Below are 27,416 nucleotides of genomic sequence, written 5' to 3' on the forward strand. Positions count from 1 at the left end.
GGGGACGGACCATGTCTGCTCTGATTCCACTAATGAGACAGGATTGTTTTTAATGGAGGAGAGAATGCCAACAGGTGCACACAGGTCTGGGGGCTGGTTCACACACACATTCTAACACATTGAACACACCTAATTTCAATAGAACGTAATGACAAATTGGCTTTTGATTTGAAGTTAATGAGGAAAAGTTTAACATTGTTTCTCACCTCTGAAAGTGTGTGTGATGCCCTCTCGTCTCACCTGTACCCCTCTGTCGCTCTCTACAGTGTGTGTGATGCCCTCTCGTCTCACCTGTACCCCTCTGTCGCTCTCTACAGTGTGTGTGATGCCCTCTCGTCTCACCTGTACCCCTCTGTCGCTCTACAGTGTGTGTGATGCCCTCTCGTCTCACCTGTACCCTCTGTCGCTCTCTACAGTGTGTGTGATGCCCTCTCTTCTCACCTGTACCCCTCTGTCGCTCTCTACAGTGTGTGTGATGCCCTCTCGTCTCACCTGTACCCCTCTGTCGCTCTCTACAGTGTGTGATGCCCTCTCGTCTCACCTGTACCCCTCTGTCGCTCTCTACAGTGTGTGTGATGCCCTCTCGTCTCACCTGTACCCCTCTGTCACTCTCTACAGTGTGTGTGATGCCCTCTCGTCTCACCTGTTCCCCTCTGTCGCTCTCTACAGTGTGTGTGTGTGTGTGTGTGTGTGTGTGAGCAGTGACATAGAGAGCATGTAGGGAGCACTAAAAACGACATATTGTAATGTACTTGTTGGCCCCAACCTGTTATGTATCTCTTGGATGTGTGGAGAAAGGTCATCTGTTAGATATAGAAATAACTAAGTAGACATTTGCACGTGTGGTGTAATGTGGTTTGTGTGATGAATGGTTGTGGGTGATGTTGATTAGAGAAGAGTGACGTGTACCTCTCCTTCATTTGTCCTCTAATTCCATCCCTCCATAATGCCATTACTACTATTGGATTTCGCCCTCCTTACACACAGACACTTCCTGATTGTTTGGGCTCATAAAACAATGTTTAAAAAGATTGTCAGATCTGCCACGTCACCTCCCATTACAGAGCCTTGCTTAACCCTGTCATTTCTAGGAAAAGGGGGAGTGTGAAGGAGAGGTATCTGGTGGATTTGGAGGAGAGGTATCTGGTGGATGTGAAGGAGAGGAGAGGTATCTGGTGGATGTGGAGGAGAGGAGAGGTATCTGGTGGATGTGGAGGAGAGGAGAGGTATCTGGTGGATGTGGAGGAGAGGAGAGGTATCTGGTGGATGTGGAGGAGAGGAGAGGTGTCTGGTGGATGTGGAGGAGAGGAGAGGTATCTGGTGGATGTGGAGGAGAGGAGAGGTATCTGGTGGATGTGGAGGAGAGGAGAGGTATCTGGTGGATGTGGAGGAGAGGTGGATGTGGAGGAGAGGAGAGGTATCTGGTGGATGTGGAGGAGAGGAGAGGTATCTGGTGGATGTGGAGGAGAGGAGAGGTATCTGGTGGATGTGGAGGAGAGGAGAGGTATCTGGTGGATGTGGAGGAGAGGAGAGGTATCTGGTGGATGTGGAGGAGAGGAGAGGTATCTGGTGGATGTGGAGGAGAGGAGAGGTATCTGGTGGATGTGGAGGAGAGGAGAGGAGAGGTATCTGGTGGATGTGGAGGAGAGGTATCTGGTGGATGTGGAGGAGAGGTATCTGGTGGATGTGGAGGAGAGGTATCTGGTGGATGTGGAGGAGAGGTATCTGGTGGATGTGAAGGAGAGGTATCTGGTGGATGTGAAGGAGAGGTATCTGGTGGATGTGAAGGAGAGGTATCTGGTGGATGTGGAGGAGAGGTATCTGGTGGATGTGGAGGAGAGGTATCTGGTGGATGTGGAGGAGAGGTATCTGGTGGATGTGAAGGAGAGGTATCTGGTGGATGTGGAGGAGAGGTATCTGGTGGATGTGAAGGAGAGGTATCTGGTGGATGTGAAGGAGAGATATCTGGTGGATGTGAAGGAGAGGAGAGGTATCTGGTGGATGTGAAGGAGAGGTATCTGGTGGATGTGGAGGAGAGGTATCTGGTGGATGTGGAGGAGAGGTATCTGGTGGATGTGAAGGAGAGGTATCTGGTGGATGTGAAGGAGAGGTATCTGGTGGATGTGAAGGAGAGGTATCTGGTGGATGTGAAGGAGAGGTATCTGGTGGATGTGAAGGAGAGGTATCTGGTGGATGTGGAGGAGAGGTATCTGGTGGATGTGGAGGAGAGGTATCTGGTGGATGTGGAGGAGAGGTATCTGGTGGATGTGAAGGAGAGGTATCTGGTGGATGTGAAGGAGAGGTATCTGGTGGATGTGAAGGAGAGGTATCTGGTGGATGTGGAGGAGAGGTATCTGGTGGATGTGAAGGAGAGGTATCTGGTGGATGTGAAGGAGAGGTATCTGGTGGATGTGGAGGAGAGGTATCTGGTGGATGTGAAGGAGAGGTATCTGGTGGATGTGAAGGAGAGGTATCTGGTGGAGGAGAGGTATCTGGTGGATGTGGAGGAGAGGTATCTGGTGGATGTGAAGGAGAGGTATCTGGTGGATGTGGAGGAGAGGAGAGGTATCTGGTGGATGTGGAGGAGAGGAGAGGTATCTGGTGGATGTGAAGGAGAGGTATCTGGTGGATGTGAAGGAGAGGTATCTGGTGGATGTGAAGGAGAGGTATCTGGTGGATGTGAAGGAGAGGTATCTGGTGGATGTGAAGGAGAGGAGAGGTATCTGGTGGATGTGAAGGAGAGGAGAGGTATCTGGTGGATGTGAAGGAGAGGTATCTGGTGGATGTGAAGGAGAGGTATCTGGTGGATGTGGAGGAGAGGTATCTGGTGGATGTGGAGGAGAGGTATCTGGTGGATGTGAAGGAGGGATATCTGGTGGATGTGAAGGAGAGGTATCTGGTGGATGTGGAGGAGAGGAGAGGTATCTGGTGGATGTGAAGGAGAGGAGAGGTATCTGGTGGATGTGAAGGAGAGGTATCTGGTGGATGTGAAGGAGAGGTATCTGGTAGATGTGGAGGAGAGGAGAGGTGTCTGGTGGATGTGAAGGAGAGGAGAGGTATCTGGTGGATGTGGAGGAGAGGTATCTGGTGGATGTGGAGGAGAGGTATCTGGGGGATGTGAAGGAGAGGTATCTGGTGGATGTGAAGGAGAGGAGAGGTATCTGGTGGATGTGGAGGAGAGGTATCTGGTGGATGTGGAGGAGAGGTATCTGGTGGATGTGAAGGAGAGGTATCTGGTAGATGTGGAGGAGAGGAGAGGTATCTGTTGGATGTGGAGGAGAGGTATCTGGTGGATGTGAAGGAGAGGTATCTGGTGGATGTGAAGGAGAGGTATCTGGTGGATGTGGAGGAGAGGAGGGGTATCTGGTGGATGTGAAGGAGAGGTATCTGGTGGATGTGAAGGAGAGGTATCTGGTGGATGTGAAGGAGAGGTATCTGGTGGATGTGAAGGAGGGGAGAGGTATCTGGTGGATGTGAAGGAGAGGAGAGGTATCTGGTGGATGTGAAGGAGAGGAGAGGTATCTGGTGGATGTGAAGGAGAGGAGAGGTATCTGGTGGATGTGAAGGAGAGGTATCTGGTGGATGTGGAGGAGAGGAGAGGTATCTGGTGGATGTGGAGGAGAGGTATCTGGTGGATGTGAAGGAGAGGAGAGGTATCTGGTGGATGTGAAGGAGAGGAGAGGTATCTGGTGGATGTGAAGGAGAGGAGAGGTATCTGGTGGATGTGGAGGAGAGGTATCTGGTGGATGTGGAGGAGAGGTATCTGGTGGATGTGAAGGAGAGGTATCTGGTGGATGTGGAGGAGAGGTATCTGGTGGATGTGGAGGAGAGGTATCTGGTGGATGTGGAGGAGAGGTATCTGGTGGATGTGAAGGAGGGATATCTGGTGGATGTGAAGGAGAGGTATCTGGTGGATGTGAAGGAGAGGAGAGGTATCTGGTGGATGTGGAGGAGAGGTATCTGGTGGATGTGAAGGAGAGGTATCTGGTGGAGGAGAGGAGAGGTATCTGGTGGATGTGGAGGAGAGGTATCTGGTGGATGTGGAGGAGAGGTATCTGGTGGATGTGAAGGAGGGATATCTGGTGGATGTGAAGGAGAGGTATCTGGTGGATGTGAAGGAGAGGTATCTGGTGGATGTGGAGGAGAGGAGGGGTATCTGGTGGATGTGAAGGAGAGGTATCTGGTGGATGTGAAGGAGAGGTATCTGGTGGATGTGAAGGAGAGGTATCTGGTGGATGTGGAGGAGGGGAGGGGTATCTGGTGGATGTGAAGGAGAGGAGAGGTATCTGGTGGAGGAGAGGTGAGGTATTTGGTGGATGTGGAGGAGAGGAGAGGTATCTGGTGGATGTGAAGGAGAGGAGAGGTATCTGGTGGATGTGAAGGAGAGGTATCTGGTGGATGTGAAGGAGAGGTATCTGGTAGATGTGGAGGAGAGGAGAGGAGAGGTATCTGGTAGATGGAGAGGAGAGGAGAGGTATCTGGTGGATGTGAAGGAGAGGTATCTGGTGGATGTGGAGGAGAGGAGGGGTATCTGGTGGATGTGAAGGAGAGGTATCTGGTGGATGTGAAGGAGAGGTATCTGGTGGATGTGGAGGAGGGGAGGGGTATCTGGTGGATGTGAAGGAGAGGAGAGGTATCTGGTGGAGGAGAGGTGAGGTATCTGGTGGATGTGGAGGAGAGGTATCTGGTGGATGTGGAGGAGAGGAGGGGTATCTGGTGGATGTGAAGGAGAGGTATCTGGTGGATGTGAAGGAGAGGTATCTGGTGGATGTGAAGGAGAGGTATCTGGTGGATGTGGAGAGGGGGGGGGTATCTGGTGGATGTGAAGGAGAGGAGAGGTATCTGGTGGATGTGGAGGAGAGGAGGGGTATCTGGTGGATGTGAAGGAGGGGTATCTGGTGGATGTGAAGGAGAGGTATCTGGTGGATGTGAAGGAGAGGTATCTGGTGGATGTGAAGGAGAGGTATCTGGTGGATGTGAAGGAGAGGTATCTGGTGGATGTGAAGGAGAGGTATCTGGTGGATGTGAAGGAGAGGTATCTGGTGGATGTGGAGGAGAGGAGGGGTATCTGGTGGATGTGGAGGGGATCTGGTGGATGTGAAGGAGAGGTATCTGGTGGATGTGAAGGAGAGGTATCTGGTGGATGTGAAGGAGAGGTATCTGGTGGATGTGAAGGAGAGGTATCTGGTGGATGTGAATGAGAGGTATCTGGTGGATGTGGAGGAGAGGAGGGGTATCTGGTGGATGTGAAGGAGGGGTATCTGGTGGATGTGAAGGAGAGGTATCTGGTGGATGTGAAGGAGAGGTATCTGGTGGATGTGAAGGAGAGGTATCTGGTGGATGTGAAAGAGGGGAGGGGTATCTGGTGGAGGAGGGGAGGGGTATCCGGTGGATGTGAAGGAGAGGAGAGGTATCTGGTGGATGTGGAGGAGGGGAGGGGTGTCTGGTGGATGTGAAGGAGAGGAGAGGTATCTGGTGGATGTGGAGGAGAGGAGAGGTATCTGGTGGATGTGGAGGAGGGGAGGGGTATCTGGTGGATGTGAAGGAGAGGAGAGGTATCTGGTGGATGTGAAGGAGAGGTATCTGGTGGATGTGAAGGAGAGGTATCTGGTGGATGTGGAGGAGAGGAGGGTTATCTGGTGGATGTGAAGGATAGGTATCTGGTGGATGTGAAGGAGAGGTATCTGGTGGATGTGAAAGAGGGGAGGGGTATCTGGTGGATGTGGAGGAGGGGAGGGGTATCCGGTGGATGTGAAGGAGAGGAGAGGTATCTGGTGGATGTGGAGGAGGGGAGGGGTATCTGGTGGATGTGGAGGAGAGGAGAGGTATCTGGTGGATGTGAAGGAGAGGAGAGGTATCTGGTGGATGTGAAGGAGAGGAGAGGTATCTGGTGGATGTGGAGGAGAGGAGGGTTATCTGGTGGATGTGAAGGATAGGTATCTGGTGGATGTGAAGGAGAGGTATCTGGTGGATGTGAAAGAGGGGAGGGGTATCTGGTGGATGTGGAGGAGGGGAGGGGTATCCGGTGGATGTGAAGGAGAGGAGAGGTATCTGGTGGATGTGAAGGAGAGGAGAGGTATCTGGTGGATGTGGAGGAGAGGAGGTATCTGGTGGATGTGGAGGAGAGGAGAGGTAAGGTATCTGGTGGAGGAGAGGAGAGGTATCTGGTGGATGTGGATGTGAAGGAGAGGAGAGGTATCTGGTGCATGTGGAGGAGAGGTATCTGGTGGATGTGGATGTGAAGGAGAGGTATCTGGTGGATGTGGATGTGGAATAGAGGAGAGGTATCTGGTGGATGTGGATGTCGAGGAGAGGAGAGGTATCTGGTGGATGTGGAAGAGAGGAGAGGTATCTGGTGGATGTGAAGGAGAGGTATCTGGTGGATGTGGATGTGAAGGAGAGGAGAGGTATCTGGTGGATGTGGAGGAGAGGTATCTGGTGGATGTGGATGTGAAGGAGATGTATCTGGTGGATGTGGAGGAGAGGAGAGGTATCTGGTGGATGTGGATGTCGAGGAGAGGAGAGGTATCTGGTGGATGTGAAGGAGAGGTATCTGGTGGATGTGGAGGAGAGGAGGGGTATCTGGTGGATGTGAAGGAGAGGTATCTGGTGGATGTGAAGGAGGGGAGGGGTATCTGGTGGATGTGGAGGAGGGGAGGGGTATCTGGTGGATGTGAGAGGAGAGGTATCTGGTGGATGTGGAGGAGAGGAGAGGTATCTGGTGGATGTGAAGGAGAGGTATCTGGTGGATGTGAAGGAGGAGAGGCATCTGGTGGATGTGGAGGAGGAGGTATCTGGTGGATGTGAAGAGAGAGGTATCTGGTGGATGTGGAGGAGAGGAGAGGCATCTGGTGGTGGAGGAGGAGAGGTATCTGGTGGTGAAGGAGAGGTATCTGTGGATGTGAAGAGAGAGGTATCTGGTGGATGTGAGGAGAGGAGAGGTATCTGGTGGATGTGAAGGAGAGGAGAGGTATCTGGTGGATGTGAGGAGAGGTATCTGGTGGATGTGAAGGAGAGGTATCTGGTGGATGTGAAGGAGAGGTATCTGGTGGATGTGAAGGAGAGGTATCTGGTGGATGTGGAGGAGAGGAGAGGTATCTGGTGGATGTGGAGGAGGAGGTATCTGGTGGATGTGGAGGAGAGGTATCTGGTGGATGTGGAGGAGAGGTATCTGGTGGATGTGGAGGAGAGGTATCTGGTGGATGTGAAGGAGAGGTATCTGGTGGATGTGGAGGAGAGGTATCTGGTGGATGTGGAGGAGAGGTATCTGGTGGATGTGGAGGAGAGGTATCTGGTGGATGTGGAGGAGAGGTATCTGGTGGATGTGGAGGAGAGGTATCTGGTGGATCCGGTGGATGTGAAGGAGAGGTATCTGGTGGATGTGGAGGAGAGGTATCTGGTGGATGTGGAGGAGAGGTATCTGGTGGATGTGGAGAGAGGCATCTGGTGGATGTGGAGGAGAGGCATCTGGTGGATGTGGAGGAGAGGTATCTGGTGGATGTGGAGGAGAGGTATCTGGTGGATGTGAAGGAGAGGTATCTGGTGGATGTGGAGGAGAGGTATCTGGTGGATGTGAAGGAGAGGTATCTGGTGGATGTGAAGGAGAGGTATCTGGTGGATGTGGAGGAGAGGAGGGGGTATCTGGTGGATGTGAAGGAGAGGTATCTGGTGGATGTGAAGGAGAGGTATCTGGTGGATGTGAAGGAGAGGTATCTGGTGGATGTGGAGGAGGGGAGGGGTATCTGGTGGATGTGAAGGAGAGGAGAGGTATCTGGTGGATGTGAAGGAGAGGAGAGGTATCTGGTGGATGTGGAGGAGGGGTATCTGGTGGATGTGAAGGAGAGGTATCTGGTGGATGTGAAGGAGAGGAGAGGTATCTGGTGGATGTGAAGGAGAGGAGAGGTATCTGGTGGATGTGAAGGAGAGGAGAGGTATCTGGTTGATGTGGAGGAGAGGTATCTGGTGGATGTGGAGGAGAGGTATCTGGTGGATGTGAAGGAGAGGTATCTGGTGGATGTGGAGGAGAGGAGGGGTATCTGGTGGATGTGAAGGAGAGGTATCTGGTGGATGTGGAGGAGGGGAGGGGTATCTGGTGGATGTGGAGGAGGGGAGGGGTATCTGGTGGATGTGAAGGAGAGGAGAGGTATCTGGTGGATGTGGAGGAGGGGAGGGATATCTGGTGGATGTGAAGGAGAGGAGAGGTATCTGGTGGATGTGAAGGAGAGGTATCTGGTGGATGTGAAGGAGAGGTATCTGGTGGATGTGGAGGAGAGGAGGGTTATCTGGTGGATGTGAAGGATAGGTATCTGGTGGATGTGAAGGAGAGGTATCTGGTGGATGTGAAAGAGGGGAGGGGTATCTGGTGGATGTGGAGGAGGGGAGGGGTATCCGGTGGATGTGAAGGAGAGGAGAGGTATCTGGTGGATGTGGAGGAGGGGAGGGGTATCTGGTGGATGTGGAGGAGAGGAGAGGTATCTGGTGGATGTGAAGGAGAGGAGAGGTATCTGGTGGATGTGAAGGAGAGGAGAGGTATCTGGTGGATGTGGAGGAGAGGAGAGGTATCTGGTGGATGTGGAGGAGGGGAGGGGTATCTGGTGGATGTGAAGGAGAGGAGAGGTATCTGGTGGATGTGGAGGAGAGGAGGTATCTGGTGGATGTGGAGGAGAGGAGAGGTAAGGTATCTGGTGGAGGAGAGGAGAGGTATCTGGTGGATGTGGATGTGAAGGAGAGGAGAGGTATCTGGTGCATGTGGAGGAGAGGTATCTGGTGGATGTGGATGTGAAGGAGAGGTATCTGGTGGATGTGGATGTGGAATAGAGGAGAGGTATCTGGTGGATGTGGATGTCGAGGAGAGGAGAGGTATCTGGTGGATGTGGAAGAGAGGAGAGGTATCTGGTGGATGTGAAGGAGAGGTATCTGGTGGATGTGGATGTGAAGGAGAGGAGAGGTATCTGGTGGATGTGGAGGAGAGGTATCTGGTGGATGTGGATGTGAAGGAGATGTATCTGGTGGATGTGGAGGAGAGGAGAGGTATCTGGTGGATGTGGATGTCGAGGAGAGGAGAGGTATCTGGTGGATGTGAAGGAGAGGTATCTGGTGGATGTGGAGGAGAGGAGGGGTATCTGGTGGATGTGAAGGAGAGGTATCTGGTGGATGTGAAGGAGGGGAGGGGTATCTGGTGGATGTGGAGGAGGGGAGGGGTATCTGGTGGATGTGGAGGAGAGGTGAGGTATCTGGTGGATGTGGAGGAGAGGAGAGGTATCTGGTGGATGTGGAGGAGGGGAGAGGTATCTGGTGGATGTGAAGGAGAGGTATCTGGTGGATGTGGAGGAGAGGTATCTGGTGGATGTGAAGGAGAGGTATCTGGTGGATGTGAAGGAGAGGAGAGGTATCTGGTGGATGTGGAGGAGAGGTATCTGGTGGATGTGAAGGAGAGGTATCTGGTGGATGTGAAGGAGAGGTATCTGGTGGATGTGAAGGAGAGGTATCTGGTGGATTTGGAGGAGAGGAGAGGTATCTGGTGGATGTGGAGGAGAGGTATCTGGTGGATGTGGAGGAGAGGTATCTGGTGGATGTGGAGGAGAGGTATCTGGTGGATGTGGAGGAGAGGTATCTGGTGGATGAAGGAGGAGAGGTATCTGGTGGATGTGGAGGAGAGGTATCTGGTGGATGTGGAGGAGAGGCATCTGGTGGATGTGGAGGAGAGGTATCTGGTGGATGTGGAGGAGAGGTATCTGGTGGATGTGGAGGAGAGGCATCTGGTGGATGTGGAGGAGAGGTATCTGGTGGATGTGAAGGAGAGGTATCTGGTGGATGTGGAGGAGAGGCATCTGGTGGATGTGGAGGAGAGGCATCTGGTGGATGTGGAGGGAGAGGCATCTGGTGGATGTGAGGAGAGGCATCTGGTGGATGTGGAGGAGAGGTATCTGGTGGATGTGAAGGAGAGGCATCTGGTGGATGTGGAGGAGAGGCATCTGGTGGATGTGAGGCATCCGCGAGAGGAGAGGCATCTGGTGGATGTGAAGGAGAGGCATCTGGTGGATGTGAGGAGAGGAGGCATCTGGTGGATGTGAAGGAGGCATCTGGTGGATGTGAAGGAGAGGCATCTGGTGGATGTGAAGGAGAGGCATCTGGTGGATGTGGAGGAGAGGAGGCATCTGGTGGATGTGGAAGGAGAGGAGAGGCATCTGGTGGATGTGAAGGAGAGGAGAGGTATCTGGTGGATGAGGAGGGGATCTGGTGGATGTGAAGAGAGGCATCTGGTGGATGTGAAGGAGAGGAGAGGTATCTGGTGGATGTGAAGGAGAGGAGAGGTATCTGGTGGATGTGAAGGAGAGGAGAGGCATCTGGTGGATGTGGAGGAGAGGCATCTGGTGGATGTGGAGGAGAGGCATCTGGTGGATGTGAAGGAGAGGTATCTGGTGGATGTGGAGGAGAGGAGGGGCATCTGGTGGATGTGAAGGAGAGGCATCTGGTGGATGTGGAGGAGGAGGCATCTGGTGGATGTGGAGGAGAGGAGAGGCATCTGGTGGATGTGAAGGAGAGGAGAGGTATCTGGTGGATGTGGAGGAGGAGGTATCTGGTGGATGTGAAGGAGAGGCATCTGGTGGATGTGAAGGAGAGGCATCTGGTGGATGTGGAGGAGGAGGCATCTGGTGGATGTGAAGGAGAGGTATCTGGTGGATGTGAAGGAGAGGCATCTGGTGGATGTGGAGGAGAGGCATCTGGTGGATGTGAAGGAGAGGAGAGGCATCTGGTGGATGTGAAGGAGAGGAGAGGCATCTGGTGGAGTGAGGAGGAGGAGGTATCTGGTGGATGTGGAGGAGAGGAGAGGTATCTGGTGGATGGAGGAGGAGAGGCATCTGGTGGATGTGAAGGAGAGGCATCTGGGATGTGAAGGAGAGGCATCTGGTAGATGTGAGGAGGAGAGGAGAGGCATCTGGTGGATGTGGAGGAGGAGGAGAGGCATCTGGTGGATGTGAAGGAGAGGCATCCGGTGGTGTGAGAGAGAGGCATCTGGTGGATGTGAAGGAGAGGCATCTGGTGGATGTGAAGGAGAGGCATCTGGTGGATGTGAGGAGAGGAGGCATCTGGTGGATGTGAAGGAGAGGCATCCGGTGGACGTGAGAGGCATCCGGTGGACGTGAAGGAGAGGCATCCGTGGATGTGAGGAGGAGGCATCTGGTGGATGTGAGGAGGAGAGGCATCTGGTGACGTGAGATGAGGCATCCGGGAGAGGAGAGGAGGGCATCCGGTGGACGTGAAGGAGGAGAGGCATCTGGTGGATGTGAAGGAGAGGCATCTGGTGGATGTGAAGGAGAGGCATCTGGTGATGTGAGGAGAGGAGAGGCATCTGGTGGATGTGAGGAGAGGAGAGGCATCTGGTGGATGTGAAGGAGAGGCATCTGGTGGATGTGTGAGGAGGCAGGAGGAGAGGCATCTGGTGGATGTGAAGGAGAGGCATCTGGTGGATGTGGAGGAGGGAGGGCATCCGGTGGATGTGAAGGAGAGGAGAGGCATCTGGTGGACGTGGAGGAGGAGAGGCATCTGGTGGATGTGGAGGAGAGGATCTGGTGGATCTGGTGGAGGCAAGTGGATGTGAAGGAGAGGCATCTGGTGGATGTGAAGGAGAGGCATCCGTGGATGTGAAGGAGAGGCATCTGGTGGATGTGAAGGAGAGGAGAGGTATCTGGTGGATGTGGAGGGAGAGGCATCTGGTGGATGTGAAGGAGAGGCATCTGGTGGATGTGAAGGAGAGGCATCTGGTGGATGTGAAGGAGAGGCATCTGGTGGATGTGAAGGAGAGGCATCTGGTGATGTGGAGGAGGAGGCATCTGGTGGATGAAGGAGAGGCATCTGGTGGATGTGGAGGAGAGGAGGGCATCTGGTGGATGTGAGGAGGAGGCATCTGGTGGATGTGAAGGAGAGGCATCTGGTGGATGTGAAGGAGAGGCATCTGGTGGATGTGAAGGAGAGGCATCTGGTGGATGTGGATGAGAGGAGGGCATCTGGTGGATGTGAAGGAGGGCATCTGGTGGATGTGAAGGAGATCTGGTGGATGTGAAGGAGAGGTATCTGGTGGATGTGAAGGAGAGGTATCTGGTGGATGTGAAGAGAGGAGGGGTATCTGGTGGAGGAGGAGGAGGGGTATCCGGTGGATGTGAAGGAGAGGAGAGGTATCTGGTGGATGTGGAGGAGGAGAGGCATCTGGTGGATGAAGGAGAGGAGAGGTATCTGGTGATGTGGAGGAGAGGAGAGGTATCTGGTGGATGTGGAGGAGGGGAGGGGTATCTGGTGGATGTGAAGGAGAGGAGAGGTATCTGGTGGATGTGAAGGAGAGGTATCTGGTGGATGTGAAGGAGAGGTATCTGGTGGATGTGGAGGAGAGGAGGGTTATCTGGTGGATGTGAAGGATAGGTATCTGGTGGATGTGAAGAAGAGGTATCTGGTGGATGTGAAAGAGGGGAGGGGTATCTGGTGGATGTGGAGGAGGGGAGGGGTATCTGGTGGATGTGGAGGAGGGGAGGGGTATCCGGTGGATGTGAAGGAGAGGAGAGGTATCTGGTGGATGTGGAGGAGGGGAGGGGTATCTGGTGGATGTGGAGGAGAGGAGAGGTATCTGGTGGATGTGAAGGAGAGGAGAGGTATCTGGTGGATGTGAAGGAGAGGAGAGGTATCTGGTGGATGTGGAGGAGAGGAGAGGTATCTGGTGGATGTGGAGGAGGAGGCATCTGGTGGATGAAGGAGAGGAGAGGCATCTGGTGGATGTGGAGGAGAGGAGGTATCTGGTGGATGTGGAGGAGAGGAGAGTAAGGCATCTGGTGGAGGAGAGGAGAGGCATCTGGATGTGGATGTGAAGGAGAGGAGAGGTATCTGGTGCATGTGGAGGAGAGGCATCTGGTGGATGTGGATGTGAAGGAGAGGTATCTGGTGGATGTGGATGTGAGAGGAGAGGTATCTGGTGGATGTGGATGTCGAGGAGAGGCATCTGGTGGATGTGGAAGAGAGGAGAGGTATCTGGTGGATGTGAAGGAGAGGCATCTGGTGGATGTGGATGAAGGAGAGGAGAGGCATCTGGTGGATGTGGAGGAGAGGCATCTGGTGGATGTGGATGTGAAGGAGATGTATCTGGTGGATGTGGAGGAGAGGAGAGGTATCTGGTGGATGTGGATGTCGAGGAGAGGAGAGGTATCTGGTGGATGTGAAGGAGAGGATCTGGTGGATGTGGAGGAGAGGAGGGCATCTGGTGGATGTGAAGGAGAGGCATCTGGTGGATGTGAAGGAGGAGGTATCTGGTGGATGTGGAGGAGGAGAGGCATCTGGTGGATGTGGAGGAGAGGAGAGGTATCTGGTGGATGTGGAGGAGAGGAGAGGCATCTGGTGGATGTGGAGGAGGAGAGGCATCTGGTGGATGTGGAGGAGAGGTATCTGGTGGATGTGGAGGAGAGGTATCTGGTGGATGTGAAGGAGAGGTATCTGGTGGATGTGAAGGAGAGGAGAGGTATCTGGTGGATGGAGTGAGAGGATCTGGTGGATGTGAAGGAGAGGTATCTGGTGGATGTGAAGGAGAGGTATCTGGTGGATGTGGAGGAGGAGAGGTATCTGGTGGATGTGAAGGAGAGGTATCTGGTGGATGTGAAGGAGAGGTATCTGGTGGATGTGAAGGAGAGGCATCTGGTGGATGTGGAGGCATCTGGAGAGGTATCTGATGGAGGATGGAGGAGGAGAGGCATCTGGTGGATGTGAGAGAGGCATCTGGTGGATGTGGAGGAGAGGTATCTGGTGGATGTGGAGGAGAGGATCTGGTGGATGTGGAGGAGAGGTATCTGGTGGATGTGGAGGAGGATCTGGTGGATGTGGAGGAGAGGTATCTGGTGGATGTGAAGGAGAGGTATCTGGTGGATGTGGAGGAGAGGTATCTGGTGGATGAGGAGGAGAGGTATCTGGTGGATGTGAGGAGAGGATCTGGTGGATGTGAGGAGAGGTATCTGGTGGATGTGAGGAGAGGAGAGGTATCTGGTGGATGTGGAGGAGGCAGGGATGTGGAGGAGGTATCTGGTGGATGTGGAGGAGAGGTATCTGGTGGATGTGAAGGAGAGGAGGTATCTGGTGGATGTGAAGGAGAGGTATCTGGTGGATGTGAAGGAGAGGTATCTGGTGGATGTGAAGGAGAGGCATCTGGTGGATGTGGAGGAGAGGAGAGGTATCTGGTGGATGTGAAGAGAGGAGAGGCATCTGGTGGATGTGGAGGAGAGGTATCTGGTGGATGAAGGAGGAGAGGTGATGTGAGGAGAGGCATCTGGGTGGATGTGTGGAGAGAGGCATCTGGTGGATGTGAGGGAGGAGAGGCATCTGGTGGATGTGGAGGAGGAGAGGCATCTGGTGGATGTGGAGGAGAGGCATCTGGTGGATGTGAAGGAGAGGAGAGGCATCTGGTGGATGTGGAGGAGAGGCATCTGGATGTGAAGGAGAGGCATCTGGTGGATGTGGAGGAGAGGCATCTGGTGGATGTGATGAGGAGGGCATCTGGTGGATGTGAAGGAGAGGAGAGGTATCTGGTGGATGGAGAGGAGAGGTATCTGGTGGATGTGAAGGAGAGGTATCTGGTGGATGTGAGGGAGGTATCTGGTGGATGTGAAGGAGAGGTATCTGGTGGATGTGAAGGAGAGGCATCTGGTGGATGTGAAGGAGAGGTATCTGGTGGATGTGAAGGAGAGGCATCTGGTGGATGTGGAGGAGGAGGGGTATCTGGTGGATGTGAAGGAGAGGAGAGGTATCTGGTGGATGTGGATCTGGTGATGTGAGGAGAGGTATCTGGTGGATGTGAAGGAGAGGTATCTGGTGGATGTGAAGGAGAGGCATCTGGTGGATGAAGGAGAGGCATCTGGTGGATGTGAGAGGCATCTGGTGGATGTGGAGGAGAGAGGTATCTGGTGGATGTGAAGGAGAGGAGAGGTATCTGGTGGATGTGAAGGAGAGGTATCTGGTGGATGTGAAGGAGAGGTATCTGGTGGATGTGAAGAGGGAGAGGTATCTGGTGGAGGAGGAGAGGCATCTGGTGGATGTGAAGAGGAGAGGTATCTGGTGGATGTGGAGGAGAGGAGGTATCCGGTGGATGTGAAGGAGAGGAGAGGCATCTGGTGGATGTGAGGAGAGGAGAGGTATCTGGTGGATGGAGGAGGAGGGTATCTGGTGGATGTGAAGGAGGAGGTATCTGGTGGATGTGAAGGAGAGGTATCTGGTGGATGTGAAGGAGAGGTATCTGGTGGATGTGAGGAGAGGAGGGTATCTGGTGGATGTGAGGAGAGGTATCTGGTGGATGTGGAGAGGTATCTGGTGGATGTGAAGAGAGGAGGTATCTGGTGGATGTGGAGAGGAGGAGGTATCTGGTGGATGTGAAGGAGAGGAGGGTATCTGGTGGATGTGAGGAGAGGAGGTATCTGGTGGATGTGGAGGAGGAGAGGTATCTGGTGGATGTGAGGAGAGGAGAGGTATCTGGTGGATGTGAAGGAGAGAGGTATCTGGTGGATGTGAAGGAGAGGTATCTGGTGGATGTGGAGGAGAGGAGAGGTATCTGGTGGATGAGGAAGGAGGGTATCTGGTGGATGTGGAGGAGAGAGGTATCTGGTGGATGTGGAGGAGAGGAGGTATCTGGTGGATGTGGAGGAGAGGAGAGGTATCTGGTGGATGAGGAGAGGTATCTGGTGGATGATGTGAAGAGAGGAGAGGTATCTGGTGCATGATGGAGGAGAGGTATCTGGTGGATGGATGAAGGAGAGGTATCTGGTGGATGTGGATGAGGAATAGAGAAGGTATCTGGTGGATGTGGAGGAGAGGTATCTGGTGGATGTGGAAGAGAGGAGAGGTATCTGGTGGATGTGAAGGAGAGGTATCTGGTGGATGTGGATGTGAGAGGAGAGGTATCTGGTGGATGTGGAGGAGAGGTATCTGGTGGATGGAGGAAGGAGAGGTATCTGGTGGATGTGAGGAGAGGAGAGGTATCTGGTGGATGTGGAGGAGAGGTATCTGGTGGATGTGAAGGAGAGGTATCTGGTGGATGTGGAGGAGAGGAGGCATCTGGTGGATGTGAAGGAGAGGTATCTGGTGGATGTGAAGGAGAGAGGTATCTGGTGGATGTGGAGGAGGGGAAGGGTATCTGGTGGATGTGGAGAGGAGGTGAGGTATCTGGTGGATGTGGAGGAGAGGAGAGGTATCTGGTGGATGTGGAGGAGGGGAGAGGTATCTGGTGGATGTGAAGGAGAGGAGAGGTATCTGGTGGATGTGGAGGAGAGGTATCTGGTGGATGTGAAGGAGAGGTATCTGGTGGATGTGAAGGAGAGGAGAGGTATCTGGTGGATGTGGAGGAGAGGTATCTGGTGGATGTGAAGGAGAGGTATCTGGTGGATGTGAAGGAGAGGTATCTGGTGGATGTGAAGGAGAGGTATCTGGTGGATGTGAAGGAGAGGTATCTGGTGGATGTGAAGGAGAGGTATCTGGTGGATGTGAAGGAGAGGTATCTGGTGGATGTGGAGGAGAGGAGAGGTATCTGGTGGATGTGGAGGAGAGGTATCTGGTGGATGTGGAGGAGAGGTATCTGGTGGATGTGGAGGAGAGGTATCTGGTGGATGTGGAGGAGAGGTATCTGGTGGATGTGAAGGAGAGGTATCTGGTGGATGTGGAGGAGAGGTATCTGGTGGATGTGGAGGAGGAGGTATCTGGTGGATGTGGAGGGAGAGGTATCTGGTGGATGGAGAGAGAGGTATCTGGTGGATGTGGAGAAGGAGGAGGTATCTGGTGGATGTGAAGGAGAGGTATCTGGTGGATGTGGAGGAGAGGTATCTGGTGGATGTGGTGAGATATCTGGAGATGTGGAGGAGAGGTATCTGGTGGATGTGAAGGAGAGGTATCTGGTGGATGTGGAGAGAGGTATCTGGTGGATGTGGAGGAGAGGTATCTGGTGGATGTGGAGGAGGAGAGGTATCTGGTGGATGTGATGAAGGAGGAGGTATCTGGTGGATGAAGGAGAGGTATCTGGTGGATGTGGAGGAGGAGAGGAGGTATCTGGTGGATGTGGAGAGGTAGGAGGATCTGGTGTGAAGGAGAGGTATCTGGTGGATGTGAAGGAGAGGTATCTGGTGGATGTGGAGGAGAGGAGAGGTATCTGGTGGATGTGGAGGAGAGGAGAGGTATCTGGTGGATGTGAAGGAGAGGAGAGGTATCTGGTGGATGTGGAGGAGAGGTATCTGGTGGATGTGGAGGAGAGGAGGTATCTGGTGGATGTGAAGGAGAGGAGAGGTATCTGGTGGATGTGAAGGAGAGGAGAGGTATCTGTGGTGGATGTGGAGTGGAGGAGAGGTATCTGGTGGATGTGGAGAGGAGAGGTATCTGGTGGATGTGGAGGAGAGGAGGTATCTGGTGGATGTGAAGAGAGAGGTATCTGGTGGATGTGGAGGAGAGGGGGTATCTGGTGGATGGATGGAGGAGAGGTATCTGGTGGATGAAGGAGAGGAGAGGTATCTGGTGGATGTGGAGGAGGAGGTATCTGGTGGATGTGAAGGAGAGGTATCTGGTGGATGTGAAGGAGGAGGTATCTGGTGGATGAAGGAGAGGTATCTGGTGAAGGAGAGGATCTGTGAAGTGAGAGAGGTATCTGGTGGATGTGAAGGAGAGGCATCTGGTGGATGTGGAGGAGAGGAGGTATCTGGTGGATGTGGAGGAGGAGGTATCTGGTGGATGTGAAGGAGAGGTATCTGGTGGATGTGAAGGAGAGGTATCTGGTGGATGTGAAGAGAGGTATCTGGTGGATGTGGAGGAGAGGAGAGGTATCTGGTGGATGTGAAGGAGAGGTATCTGGTGGATGTGAAGGAGAGGTATCTGGTGGATGTGAAGGAGAGGTATCTGGTGGATGTGAAGGAGAGGTATCTGGTGGATGTGGAGGGGAGAGGTATCTGGTGGAGGGAGGAGAGGAGAGGTATCTGGTGGATGTGGAGGAGGGAGGTATCTGGTGGATGTGAAGGAGAGGAGAGGTATCTGGTGGATGTGGAGGAGAAGGAGAGGTATCTGGTGGATGTGGAGGAAGGAGGTATCTGGTGGATGTGAAGGAGAGGAGAGGTATCTGGTGGATGTGGAAGGAGAGGTATCTGGTGGATGTGAAGGAGAGGTATCTGGTGGATGTGGAGGAGAGGAGGGTTATCTGGTGGATGTGAAGGGAGGAGAGGTATCTGGTGGATGTGAAAAGAGGAGGGGTATCTGGTGGATGTGGAGGAGGGAGGGGTATCTGGTGGATGTGGAGGAGGAAGGTATCCGGTGGATGTGAGGAGAGGAGGTATCTGGTGGATGTGGAGGAGGGTATCTGGTGGATGTGAAGGAGAGGTATCTGGTGGATGTGAAGGAGGAGAGGTATCTGGTGGATGTGAAGAGAGGAGAGGTATCTGGTGGATGTGGAGGAGAGAGAGGTATCTGGTGGATGTGGAGGAGGGGGGTATCTGGTGGATGTGAAGGAGAGGAGAGGTATCTGGTGGATGTGGAGGAGAGGAGGTATCTGGTGGATGTGGAGAGAGGAGAGGTAAGGTATCTGGTGGATGTGAGAGAGAGGTATCTGGTGGATGTGGGATGTGAAGGAGAGGGAGAGTATCTATCTGGTGGATATCTGGTGGATGTGAAGGAGAGGTATCTGTGGATGTGGATGTGAAGGAGAGGTATCTGGTGGATGTGGATGTGGAGAGGAGAGGTATCTGGTGGATGTGGAAGAGAGAGAGGTATCTGGTGGATGTGAAGGAGAGGTATCTGGTGGATGTGGAGGAGAGGAGAGGTATCTGGTGGATGTGGAGGAGAGGTATCTGGTGGATGTGGATGTGAAGGAGATGTATCTGGTGGATGTGGAGGAGAGGAGAGGTATCTGGTGGATGTGGAGGAGAGGAGGGTATCTGGTGGATGTGAAGAGAGAGGTATCTGGTGGATGTGGAGGAGAGGAGGGGTATCTGGTGGATGTGAAGGAGAGGTATCTGGGATGTGAAGGAGGAGGGTATCTGGTGGATGTGGAGGAGGGGAGGGGTATCTGGTGGATGTGGAGGAGAGGTGAGGTATCTGGTGGATGTGGAGGAGAGGAGAGGTATCTGGTGGATGTGGAGGAGGGAGGTATCTGGTGGATGTGAGAGGAGAGGTATCTGGTGGATGGTGATGTGAAGGAGAGGTATCTGGTGGATGTGAAGGAGAGGAGAGGTATCTGGTGGATGTGAGAGGTAGATGTGAGGAGAGGTATCTGGTGGATGTGAAGGAGAGGTATCTGGTGGATGTGAAGGAGAGGTATCTGGTGGATGTGGAAGGAGAGGTATCTGGTGGATGTGAAGGAGAGGATCTGTGAAGGAGGAGGTATCTGGTGGATGTGGAGGAGGAGAGGTATCTGGTGGATGTGGAGGAGAGGTATCTGGTGGATGTGGAGGAGAGGTATCTGGTGGATGTGGAGGAGAGGTATCTGGTGGATGTGGAGGAGAGGTATCTGGTGGATGTGGAGAGAGGTATCTGGTGGATGTGGAGGAGAGGTATCTGGTGCATGTGGATGTGGAGGAGATGTATCTGGTGGATGTGGAGGAGAGGAGAGGTATCTGGTGGATGTGGAGAGGAGAGGTATCTGGTGGATGTGAAGGAGAGGTATCTGGTGGATGTGGATGAGAGGTATCTGGTGGATGTGGAGGAGAGGTATCTGGTGGATGTGGAGAGAGTATCTGGTGGATGTGGAGGAGAGGTATCTGGTGGATGTGGAGGAGAGGTATCTGGTGGATGTGAAGGAGAGGTATCTGGTGGATGTGGAGGAGAGGTATCTGGTGGATGTGGAGGAGAGGTATCTGGTGGATGTGGAAGGAGAGGAGGGGTATCTGGTGGATGTGAAGAGGAGGATGTGAAGGAGAGGTATCTGGTGGATGTGAGGAGAGAGGTATCTGGTGGATGTGGTATCTGGTGGATGTGAAGGAGAGGAGAGGTATCTGGTGGATGTGAAGAGAGGAGAGGTATCTGGTGGATGTGGAGGAGGGGTAGGAGAGGAGAGGTATCTGGTGGATGTGAAGGAGAGGAGAGGTATCTGGTGGATGTGAAGGAGAGGAGAGGTATCTGGTGGATGTGAAGGAGAGGAGAGGTATCTGGTTGATGTGGAGGAGAGGTATCTGGTGGATGTGGAGGAGAGGTATCTGGTGGATGTGAAGAGGTATCTGGTGGATGTGGAGGAGAGGAGGGGTATCTGGTGGATGTGAAGGAGAGGTATCTGGTGGATGTGGAGGAGGAGGTATCTGGTGGATGTGGAGGAGAGGTATCTGGTGGATGTGAAGGAGAGGAGAGGTATCTGGTGGATGTGGAGGAGGAGGATATCTGGTGGATGTGAGGAGAGGTATCTGGTGGATGTGAAGGAGAGGTATCTGGTGGATGTGGAGGAGAGGAAGGTATCTGGTGGATGTGAAGGAGAGGTATCTGGTGGATGTGAAGGAGAGGTATCTGGTGGATGTGAAGGAGAGGTATCTGGTGGATGTGGAGGAGGAGAGGGTATCTGGTGGATGTGAAGGAGAGGAGAGGTATCTGGTGGATGAAGGAGGAGAGGTATTTAGTAGATGTGGAGGAGAGAGGTATCTGGTGGATGTGAAGGAGGAGAGGTATCTGGTGGATGTGAAGGAGAGGTATCTGGTGGATGTGAAGGAGAGGTATCTAGTAGATGTGGAGGAGGAGAGAGGAGAGGTATCTGGTAGATGTGAAGGAGAGGAGAGGTATCTCTGGTGGATGTGAAGGAGAGGTATCTGGTGGATGTGGAGGAAGGAGGGGTATCTGGTGGATGTGAAGGAGAGGTATCTGGTGGATGTGAAGGAGAGGTATCTGTAGTGGATGTGGAGGAGAGGAGGTATCTGGTGGATGTGAAGGAGAGGAGAGGTATCTGGTGGAGGAGAGGTGAGGTATCTGGTGGATGTGGAGGAGAGGTATCTGGTGGATGTGAAGGAGAGGTATCTGGTGGATGTGAAGGAGAGGTATCTGGTGGATGTGAAGGAGAGGTATCTGGTGGATGTGAAGGAGAGGTATCTGGTGGATGTGGAGGAGGGGAGGGGTATCTGGTGGATGTGAAGGAGAGGAGAGGTATCTGGTGGATGTGGAGGAGAGGAGGGGTATCTGGTGGATGGGAAGGAGAGGTATCTGGTGGATGTGAAGGAGAGGTATCTGGTGGATGTGAAGGAGAGGTATCTGGTGGATGTGAAGGAGAGGTATCTGGTAGATGTGGAAGAGAGTATCTGGTGGATGTGGAGGAGAGGGAAGGGTATCTGGTGGATGTGGAGGAGAGGAGGTATCTGGTGGATGTGAAGGAGAGGTATCTGGTGGATGTGAAGAGAGGTATCTGGTGGATGTGAAGGAGAGGTATCTGGTGGATGTGAAGGAGAGGTATCTGGTGGATGTGAATGAGAGGTATCTGGTGGATGTGGAGAGAGGAGGTATCTGGTGGATGTGAAGGAGAGGAGAGGGTATCTGGTGGATGTGAAGGAAGAGAGGTATCTGGTGGATGTGAAGGAGAGGTATCTGGTGGATGTGAAGAGAGAGGTATCTGGTGGATGTGAAAAGGGAGGTATCTGGTGGATGTGAAAGAGGAGAGGTATCTGTGGAGAGGAGAGGAGAGGTATCTGGTGGATGTGGAGGAGGGAGGGTATCTGGTAGATGTGAAGGAGAGGAGGGTATCTGGTGGATGTGAAGGAGAGGAGAGGTATCTGGTGGATGTGGAGGTGGATGTGGAGAGGAGGAGGGGTATCTGGTGGATGTGAAGGAGAGGAGAGGTATCTGGTGGATGTGAAGGAGGAGGTATCTGGTGGATGTGAAGGAGAGGTATCTGGTGGATGTGGATGAGAGGGGTATCTGGTGGATGTGAAGGGAGAGAGGTATCTGGTGGATGTGGAGGAGAGGAGGTATCTGGTGGATGTGGAGGAGAGGAGAGGTAAGGTATCTGGTGGAGGAGAGAGAGGTATCTGGGAGGAGGAGTGGATGTGGATGTGAAGGAGAGGAGAGGTATCTGGTGCATGTGGAGGAGAGAGGTATCTGGTGGATGTGGATGTGAAGGAGAGGTATCTGGTGGATGTGGATGTGGAATAGAGGAGAGGTATCTGGTGGATGTGAATGTCGAGGAGAGGAGAGGTATCTGGTGGATGTGGAAGAGAGGAGAGGTATCTGGTGGATGTGAAGGAGAGGTATCTGGTGGATGGATGTGAAGGAGAGGAGAGGTATCTGGTGGATGTGGAGGAGAGGTATCTGGTGATGTGGATGTGAATAGAGATGTATCTGGTGGATGTGGAGGAGAGGAGAGGTATCTGGTGGATGTCGAGGAGAGGAGAGGTATCTGGTGGATGTGAAGGAGAGGTATCTGGTGGATGTGGAGGAGAGGAGGGGTATCTGGTGGATGTGAAGGAGAGGTATCTGGTGGATGTGAAGGAGGGGAGGGGTATCTGGTGGATGTGGAGGAGGGGAGGGGTATCTGGTGGAGGAGAGGTGAGGTATCTGGTGGATGTGGAGGAGAGGAGAGGTATCTGGTGGATGTGGAGGAGGGGAGAGGTATCTGGTGGATGTGAAGGAGAGGAGAGGTATCTGGTGGATGTGGAGGAGAGGTATCTGGTGGATGTGAAGGAGAGGTATCTGGTGGATGTGAAGGAGAGGAGAGGTATCTGGTGGATGTGGATGTGAAGGAGAGGTATCTGGTGGATGTGAAGGAGAGGTATCTGGTGGATGTGAAGAGAGGTATCTGGTAGATGTGAAGGAGAGGTATCTGGTGGATGTGAAGGAGAGGTATCTAGTGGATGTGAAGGAGAGGTATCTGGTGGATGTGAAGGAGAGGTATCTGGTGGATGTGAAGGAGAGGTATCTGGTGGATGTGAAGGAGAGGTATCTGGTGGATGTGAAGGAGAGGTATCTGGTGGATGTGGAGGAGAGGTATCTGGTGGATGTGGAGGAGAGGTATCTGGTGGATGTGGAGGAGAGGTATCTGGTGGATGTGGAGGAGAGGTATCTGGTGGATGTGGAGGAGAGGTATCTGGTGGATGTGGAGGAGGTATCTGGTGGATGTGAAGGAGAGGTATCTGGTGGATGTGAAGAGAGATGTGGAGGTATCTGGTGGATGTGGAGAGGTATCTGGTGGATGTGAAGGAGAAGGAGAGGTATCTGGTGGATGTGAGGTATCTGGTGGATGTGGAGGAGGTATCTGGTGGATGTGGAGGAGAGGAGAGGTATCTGGTGGATGTGGAGGAGAGGTATCTGGTGGATGTGGAGGAGAGGTATCTGGTGGATGTGGAAGAGAGAGGTATCTGGTGGATGTGGAGGAGAGGTATCTGGTGGATGTGAAGGAGAGAGGTATCTGGTGGATGTGAAGGAGAGGTATCTGGTGGATGTGGAGAGGAGAGGTATCTGGTGGATGTGAAGGAGAGGTATCTGGTGGATGTGAAGGAGAGGTATCTGGTGGATGTGAAGGAGAGGTATCTGGTGGATGTGGAAGGAGGAGGGTATCTGGTGGATGTGAAGGGAGGAGAGGTATCTGGTGGATGTGAAGAGAGGAGGTATCTGGTGGATGTGAAGAGAGAGGTATCTGGTGGATGTGGAGGAGGTATCTGGTGGATGTGAAGGAGAGGTATCTGGTGGATGTGAAGGAGAGAGAGGTATCTGGTGGATGTGAAGGAGGAGATGTGGAGAGAGGTATCTGGTGGATGTGGAGGAGAGGTATCTGGTGGATGTGGAGGAGAGGTATCTGGTGGATGTGGAGGAGAGGAGGGGTATCTGGTGGATGTGAAGGAGAGGTATCTGGTGGATGTGGAGGAGGGGAGGGGTATCTGGTGGATGTGAAGGAGGGGAGGGGTATCTGGTGGATGTGAAGGAGAGGAGTGGTATCTGGTGGATGTGGATGTGGAGGGAGAGGTATCTGGTGGATGTGGAGGAGAGGAGGTATCTGGTGGATGTGGAGGAGAGGAGAGGTAAGGTATCTGGTGGAGGAGAGGAGAGGTATCTGGTGGATGTGGATGTGAAGGAGAGGAGAGGTATCTGGTGGATGTGGAGGAGAGGTATCTGGTGGATGTGGATGTGAAGGAGAGGTGAGGTATCTGGTGGATGTGGAGGAGAGGTGAGGTATCTGGTGGATGTGGAGGAGAGGAGAGGTATCTGATGGATGTGGAGGAGAGGTATCTGGTGGATGTGGATGTGAAGGAGAGGAGAGGTATCTGGTGGATGTGGAGGAGAGGAGGTATCTGGTGGATGTGGAGGAGAGAGAGGTATCTGGTGGATGTGGAGGAGAGGAGAGGTATCTGGTGGATGTGGATGTGAAGGAGAGGAGAGGTATCTGGTGCATGTGGAGGAGAGGTATCTGGTGGATGTGGATGTGAAGGAGAGGTATCTGGTGGATGTGGATGTGGAATAGAGGAGAGGTATCTGGTGGATGTGGATGTCGAGGAGAGGAGAGGTATCTGGTGGATGTGGAAGAGAGGAGAGGTATCTGGTGGATGTGAAGGAGAGGTATCTGGTGGATGTGGATGTGAAGGAGAGGAGAGGTATCTGGTGGATGTGGAGGAGAGGTATCTGGTGGATGTGGATGTGAAGGAGATGTATCTGGTGGATGTGGAGGAGAGGAGAGGTATCTGGTGGATGTGGATGTCGAGGAGAGGAGAGGTATCTGGTGGATGTGAAGGAGAGGAGAGGTATCTGGTGGATGTGAAGGACAGGTATCTGGTGGATGTGGAGGAGAGGAGGGGTATCTGGTGGATGTGAAGGAGAGGTATCTGGTGGATGTGAAGGAGGGGAGGGGTATCTGGTGGATGTGGAGGAGGGGAGGGGTATCTGGTGGAGGAGAGGTGAGGTATCTGGTGGATGTGAGAGGAGAGGTATCTGGTGGATGTGGAGGAGGAGAGGTATCTGGTGGATGTGAAGGAGAGAGAGGTATCTGGTGGATGTGGAGGAGAGGTATCTGGTGGATGTGAAGGAGAGGTATCTGGTGGATGTGAAGGAGAGGAGAGGTATCTGGTGGATGTGGAGGAGAGGTATCTGGTGGATGTGAAGGAGAGGTATCTGGTGGATGTGAAGGAGAGGTATCTGGTGGATGTGAAGAGAGGTATCTAGTGGATGTGAAGGAGAGGTATCTGGTGGATGTGGAGAGGTATCTGGTGGATGTGAAGGAGAGGTATCTGGTGGATTTGGAGGAGAGGAGAGGTATCTGGTGGATGTGGAGGAGAGGTATCTGGTGGATGTGGAGGAGAGGTATCTGGTGGATGTGGAGGAGAGGTATCTGGTGGATGTGAAGGAGAGGTATCTGGTGGATGTGGAGGAGAGGTATCTGGTGGATGTGGAGGAGAGGTATCTGGTGGATGTGGAGGAGAGGTATCTGGTGGATGTGGAGGAGAGGTATCTGGTGGATGTGGAGGAGAGGTATCTGGTGGATGTGGAGGAGAGGTATCTGGTGGATGTGGAGGAGAGGTATCTGGTGGATGTGAAGGAGAGGAGAGGTATCTGGTGGATGTGGAGGAGAGGTATCTGGTGGATGTGAAGGAGAGGTATCTGGTGGATGTGGAGGAGAGGTATCTGGTGGATGTGAAGGAGAGGTATCTGGTGGATGTGAAGGAGAGGTATCTGGTGGATGTGGAGGAGAGGAGGGGTATCTGGTGGATGTGAAGGAGAGGTATCTGGTGGATGTGAAGGAGAGGTATCTGGTGGATGTGAAGGAGAGGTATCTGGTGGATGTGAAGGAGAGGTATCTGGTGGATGTGAAGGAGAGGTATCTGGTGGATGTGGAGGAGGGGAGGGGTATCTGGTGGATGTGAAGGAGAGGAGAGGTATCTGGTGGATGTGAAGGAGAGGAGAGGTATCTGGTAGATGTGGAGGAGGGGTATCTGTGGATGTGAAGAGAGGTATCTGGTGGATGTGAAGGAGAGGAGAGGTATCTGGTAGATGTGAGAGGAGAGGTATCTGGTGGATGTGAAGGAGAGAGAGGTATCTGGTGGATGTGGAGGAGAGGTATCTGGTGGATGTGGAGAGAGGTATCTGGTGGATGTGAAGGAGAGGTATCTGGTGGATGTGGAGGAGAGGAGGGGTATCTGGTGGATGTGAAGAGAGGTATCTGGTGGATGTGAAGGAGGAGGTATCTGGTGGATGTGGAGGAGGAGGGTATCTGGTGGATGTGAAGGAGAGGAGAGGTATCTGGTGGATGTGGAGGAGGGGAGGGGTATCTGGTGGATGTGAAGGAGAGGAGTGGTATCTGGTGGATGTGGATGTGGAGGGAGAGGTATCTGGTGGATGTGGAGGAGAGGAGGTATCTGGTGGATGTGGAGGAGAGGAGAGGTAAGGTATCTGGTGGAGGAGAGGAGAGGTATCTGGTGGATGTGGATGTGAAGGAGAGGAGAGGTATCTGGTGGATGTGGAGGAGAGGTATCTGGTGGATGTGGATGTGAAGGAGAGGTGAGGTATCTGGTGGATGTGGAGGAGTGGAAATGTTAAGAACAAATTCTTATTTACAAGGAGGGTCAAACCCGGACGACGCTGGGCCAATTGTGCGCCGCCATATGGGACTCCAAATCACGGCCGGATGTGATACAGCCTGGATTCGAACCAGGGACTGTAGTGACGCCTCTTGTACTGAGATTAGGCTGGACAATCGAACAAGTTAAAATTCGCCCAAGGCTGAAAATGGTCAAAGAACGTTGGCTAAGCTGGAACACTTGCGCGAGCCCATAGCAAATTAATGGAATGGAACGTTCACAGAGGCTGTTTGGACTAAAGTGATGCTTAGAATTCCATTTCGACTAAATGGCACTAAAAATTTATTTATTTATTTTACCACTAAAATCGGTTCTTCGGACAACTGATTCGAGAGAGGAGATTCTCATGATTAAGATGGTGTCCGAATTGGAAGAAAATCTAAATATGCACAAGATATTTGGCGAAATATACCAGCATGCTTCTCCATAGGAAAACAATGGGGGCCTCCCGGGAGGCGCAGGTTAAGGGCGCTGTACTGCAGCGCCAGCTGGCCATCAGAGACTCTGGGTTCGCGCCCAGGCTCTGTCGTAACCGGCCGCGACCGGGAGGTCCATGGGGCGACGCACAACCAAAAAAATTGGGGAGAAAAAGGGGTAAAAATTCAACAACAAAAAAACAAACAGAAAATAAACAATGGGGGGAGCTTGGCGTTCCAAGGGCAAAAGGTATTTCGGGGATAGCGTTTAATGACAATGAGATACACTGCCCAGCCTTACATAATTAGAAAGAGATTCTCATGATTTAAAATGGTGACCAATTTAAAAAAAAATCTAAATATACACATTGCGAGATATTTGGCAAAATAGACAGACATACCTATATTTCCCCATAGTAAACAATGGGACGACCTCAGAGTTCCACAAGTAATTTTTAGTTGTTTACATTTGAACTATAAA

General features: G+C 52.8%; 2 protein-coding genes across 14 annotated transcripts in view; both read left to right on the forward strand.

Moving 5' to 3' along the window:
- On the forward strand, positions 1 to 25,844 carry LOC127915373 (uncharacterized). 13 transcript variants are annotated; one of them, XM_052495650.1, is made up of 8 exons: positions 1 to 1,204; positions 1,396 to 1,721; positions 2,015 to 2,690; positions 3,683 to 3,956; positions 7,488 to 7,559; positions 9,288 to 9,513; positions 16,346 to 16,614; positions 25,491 to 25,844. In XM_052495650.1, the coding sequence occupies exons 2-5, from the start codon at positions 1,429 to 1,431 to the stop codon at positions 7,526 to 7,528; spliced, it is 1,284 nt and encodes a 427-aa protein (XP_052351610.1). In that variant the 5' UTR covers positions 1 to 1,204; positions 1,396 to 1,428; the 3' UTR covers positions 7,529 to 7,559; positions 9,288 to 9,513; positions 16,346 to 16,614; positions 25,491 to 25,844. The 13 variants fall into 13 exon arrangements, with proteins under 13 accessions (XP_052351610.1, XP_052351598.1, XP_052351599.1 ...); XM_052495638.1 differs by lacking the exons at positions 9,288 to 9,513; positions 16,346 to 16,614 and adding exons at positions 4,839 to 5,305; positions 17,823 to 17,894 and having other exon boundaries at positions 1 to 2,690; positions 3,683 to 4,633; positions 7,512 to 7,661; positions 25,145 to 25,844; XM_052495639.1 differs by lacking the exons at positions 9,288 to 9,513; positions 16,346 to 16,614 and adding exons at positions 4,839 to 5,305; positions 20,958 to 21,029 and having other exon boundaries at positions 1 to 2,690; positions 3,683 to 4,633; positions 7,512 to 7,661; positions 25,145 to 25,844.
- Positions 1 to 27,416, forward strand: part of LOC118382796 (testis-expressed protein 10 homolog) — a 59,251-nt gene that overhangs the window by 18,357 nt on the left and 13,478 nt on the right. The window lies entirely within an intron of this gene.

The sequence above is a fragment of the Oncorhynchus keta genome, chromosome 34 (genome assembly GCF_023373465.1).
Source record: "Oncorhynchus keta strain PuntledgeMale-10-30-2019 chromosome 34, Oket_V2, whole genome shotgun sequence".
In the NCBI taxonomy this organism is placed as follows: Eukaryota; Metazoa; Chordata; class Actinopteri; order Salmoniformes; family Salmonidae; genus Oncorhynchus; species Oncorhynchus keta.

Excerpts from the sequence above, each read along its gene's own strand:
- LOC127915373 (XM_052495638.1), top strand. The coding sequence starts at position 1,209 with ATGTGGAGGAGAGGAGAGGTATCTGGTGGATGTGGAGGAGAGGAGAGG. Across the intron at positions 2,691-3,682 it reads CTGGTGGATGTGAAGGAGAG|GTATCTGGTGGATGTGAAGG; the intron begins GTATCTGGTGGA and ends AGGAGAGGAGAG.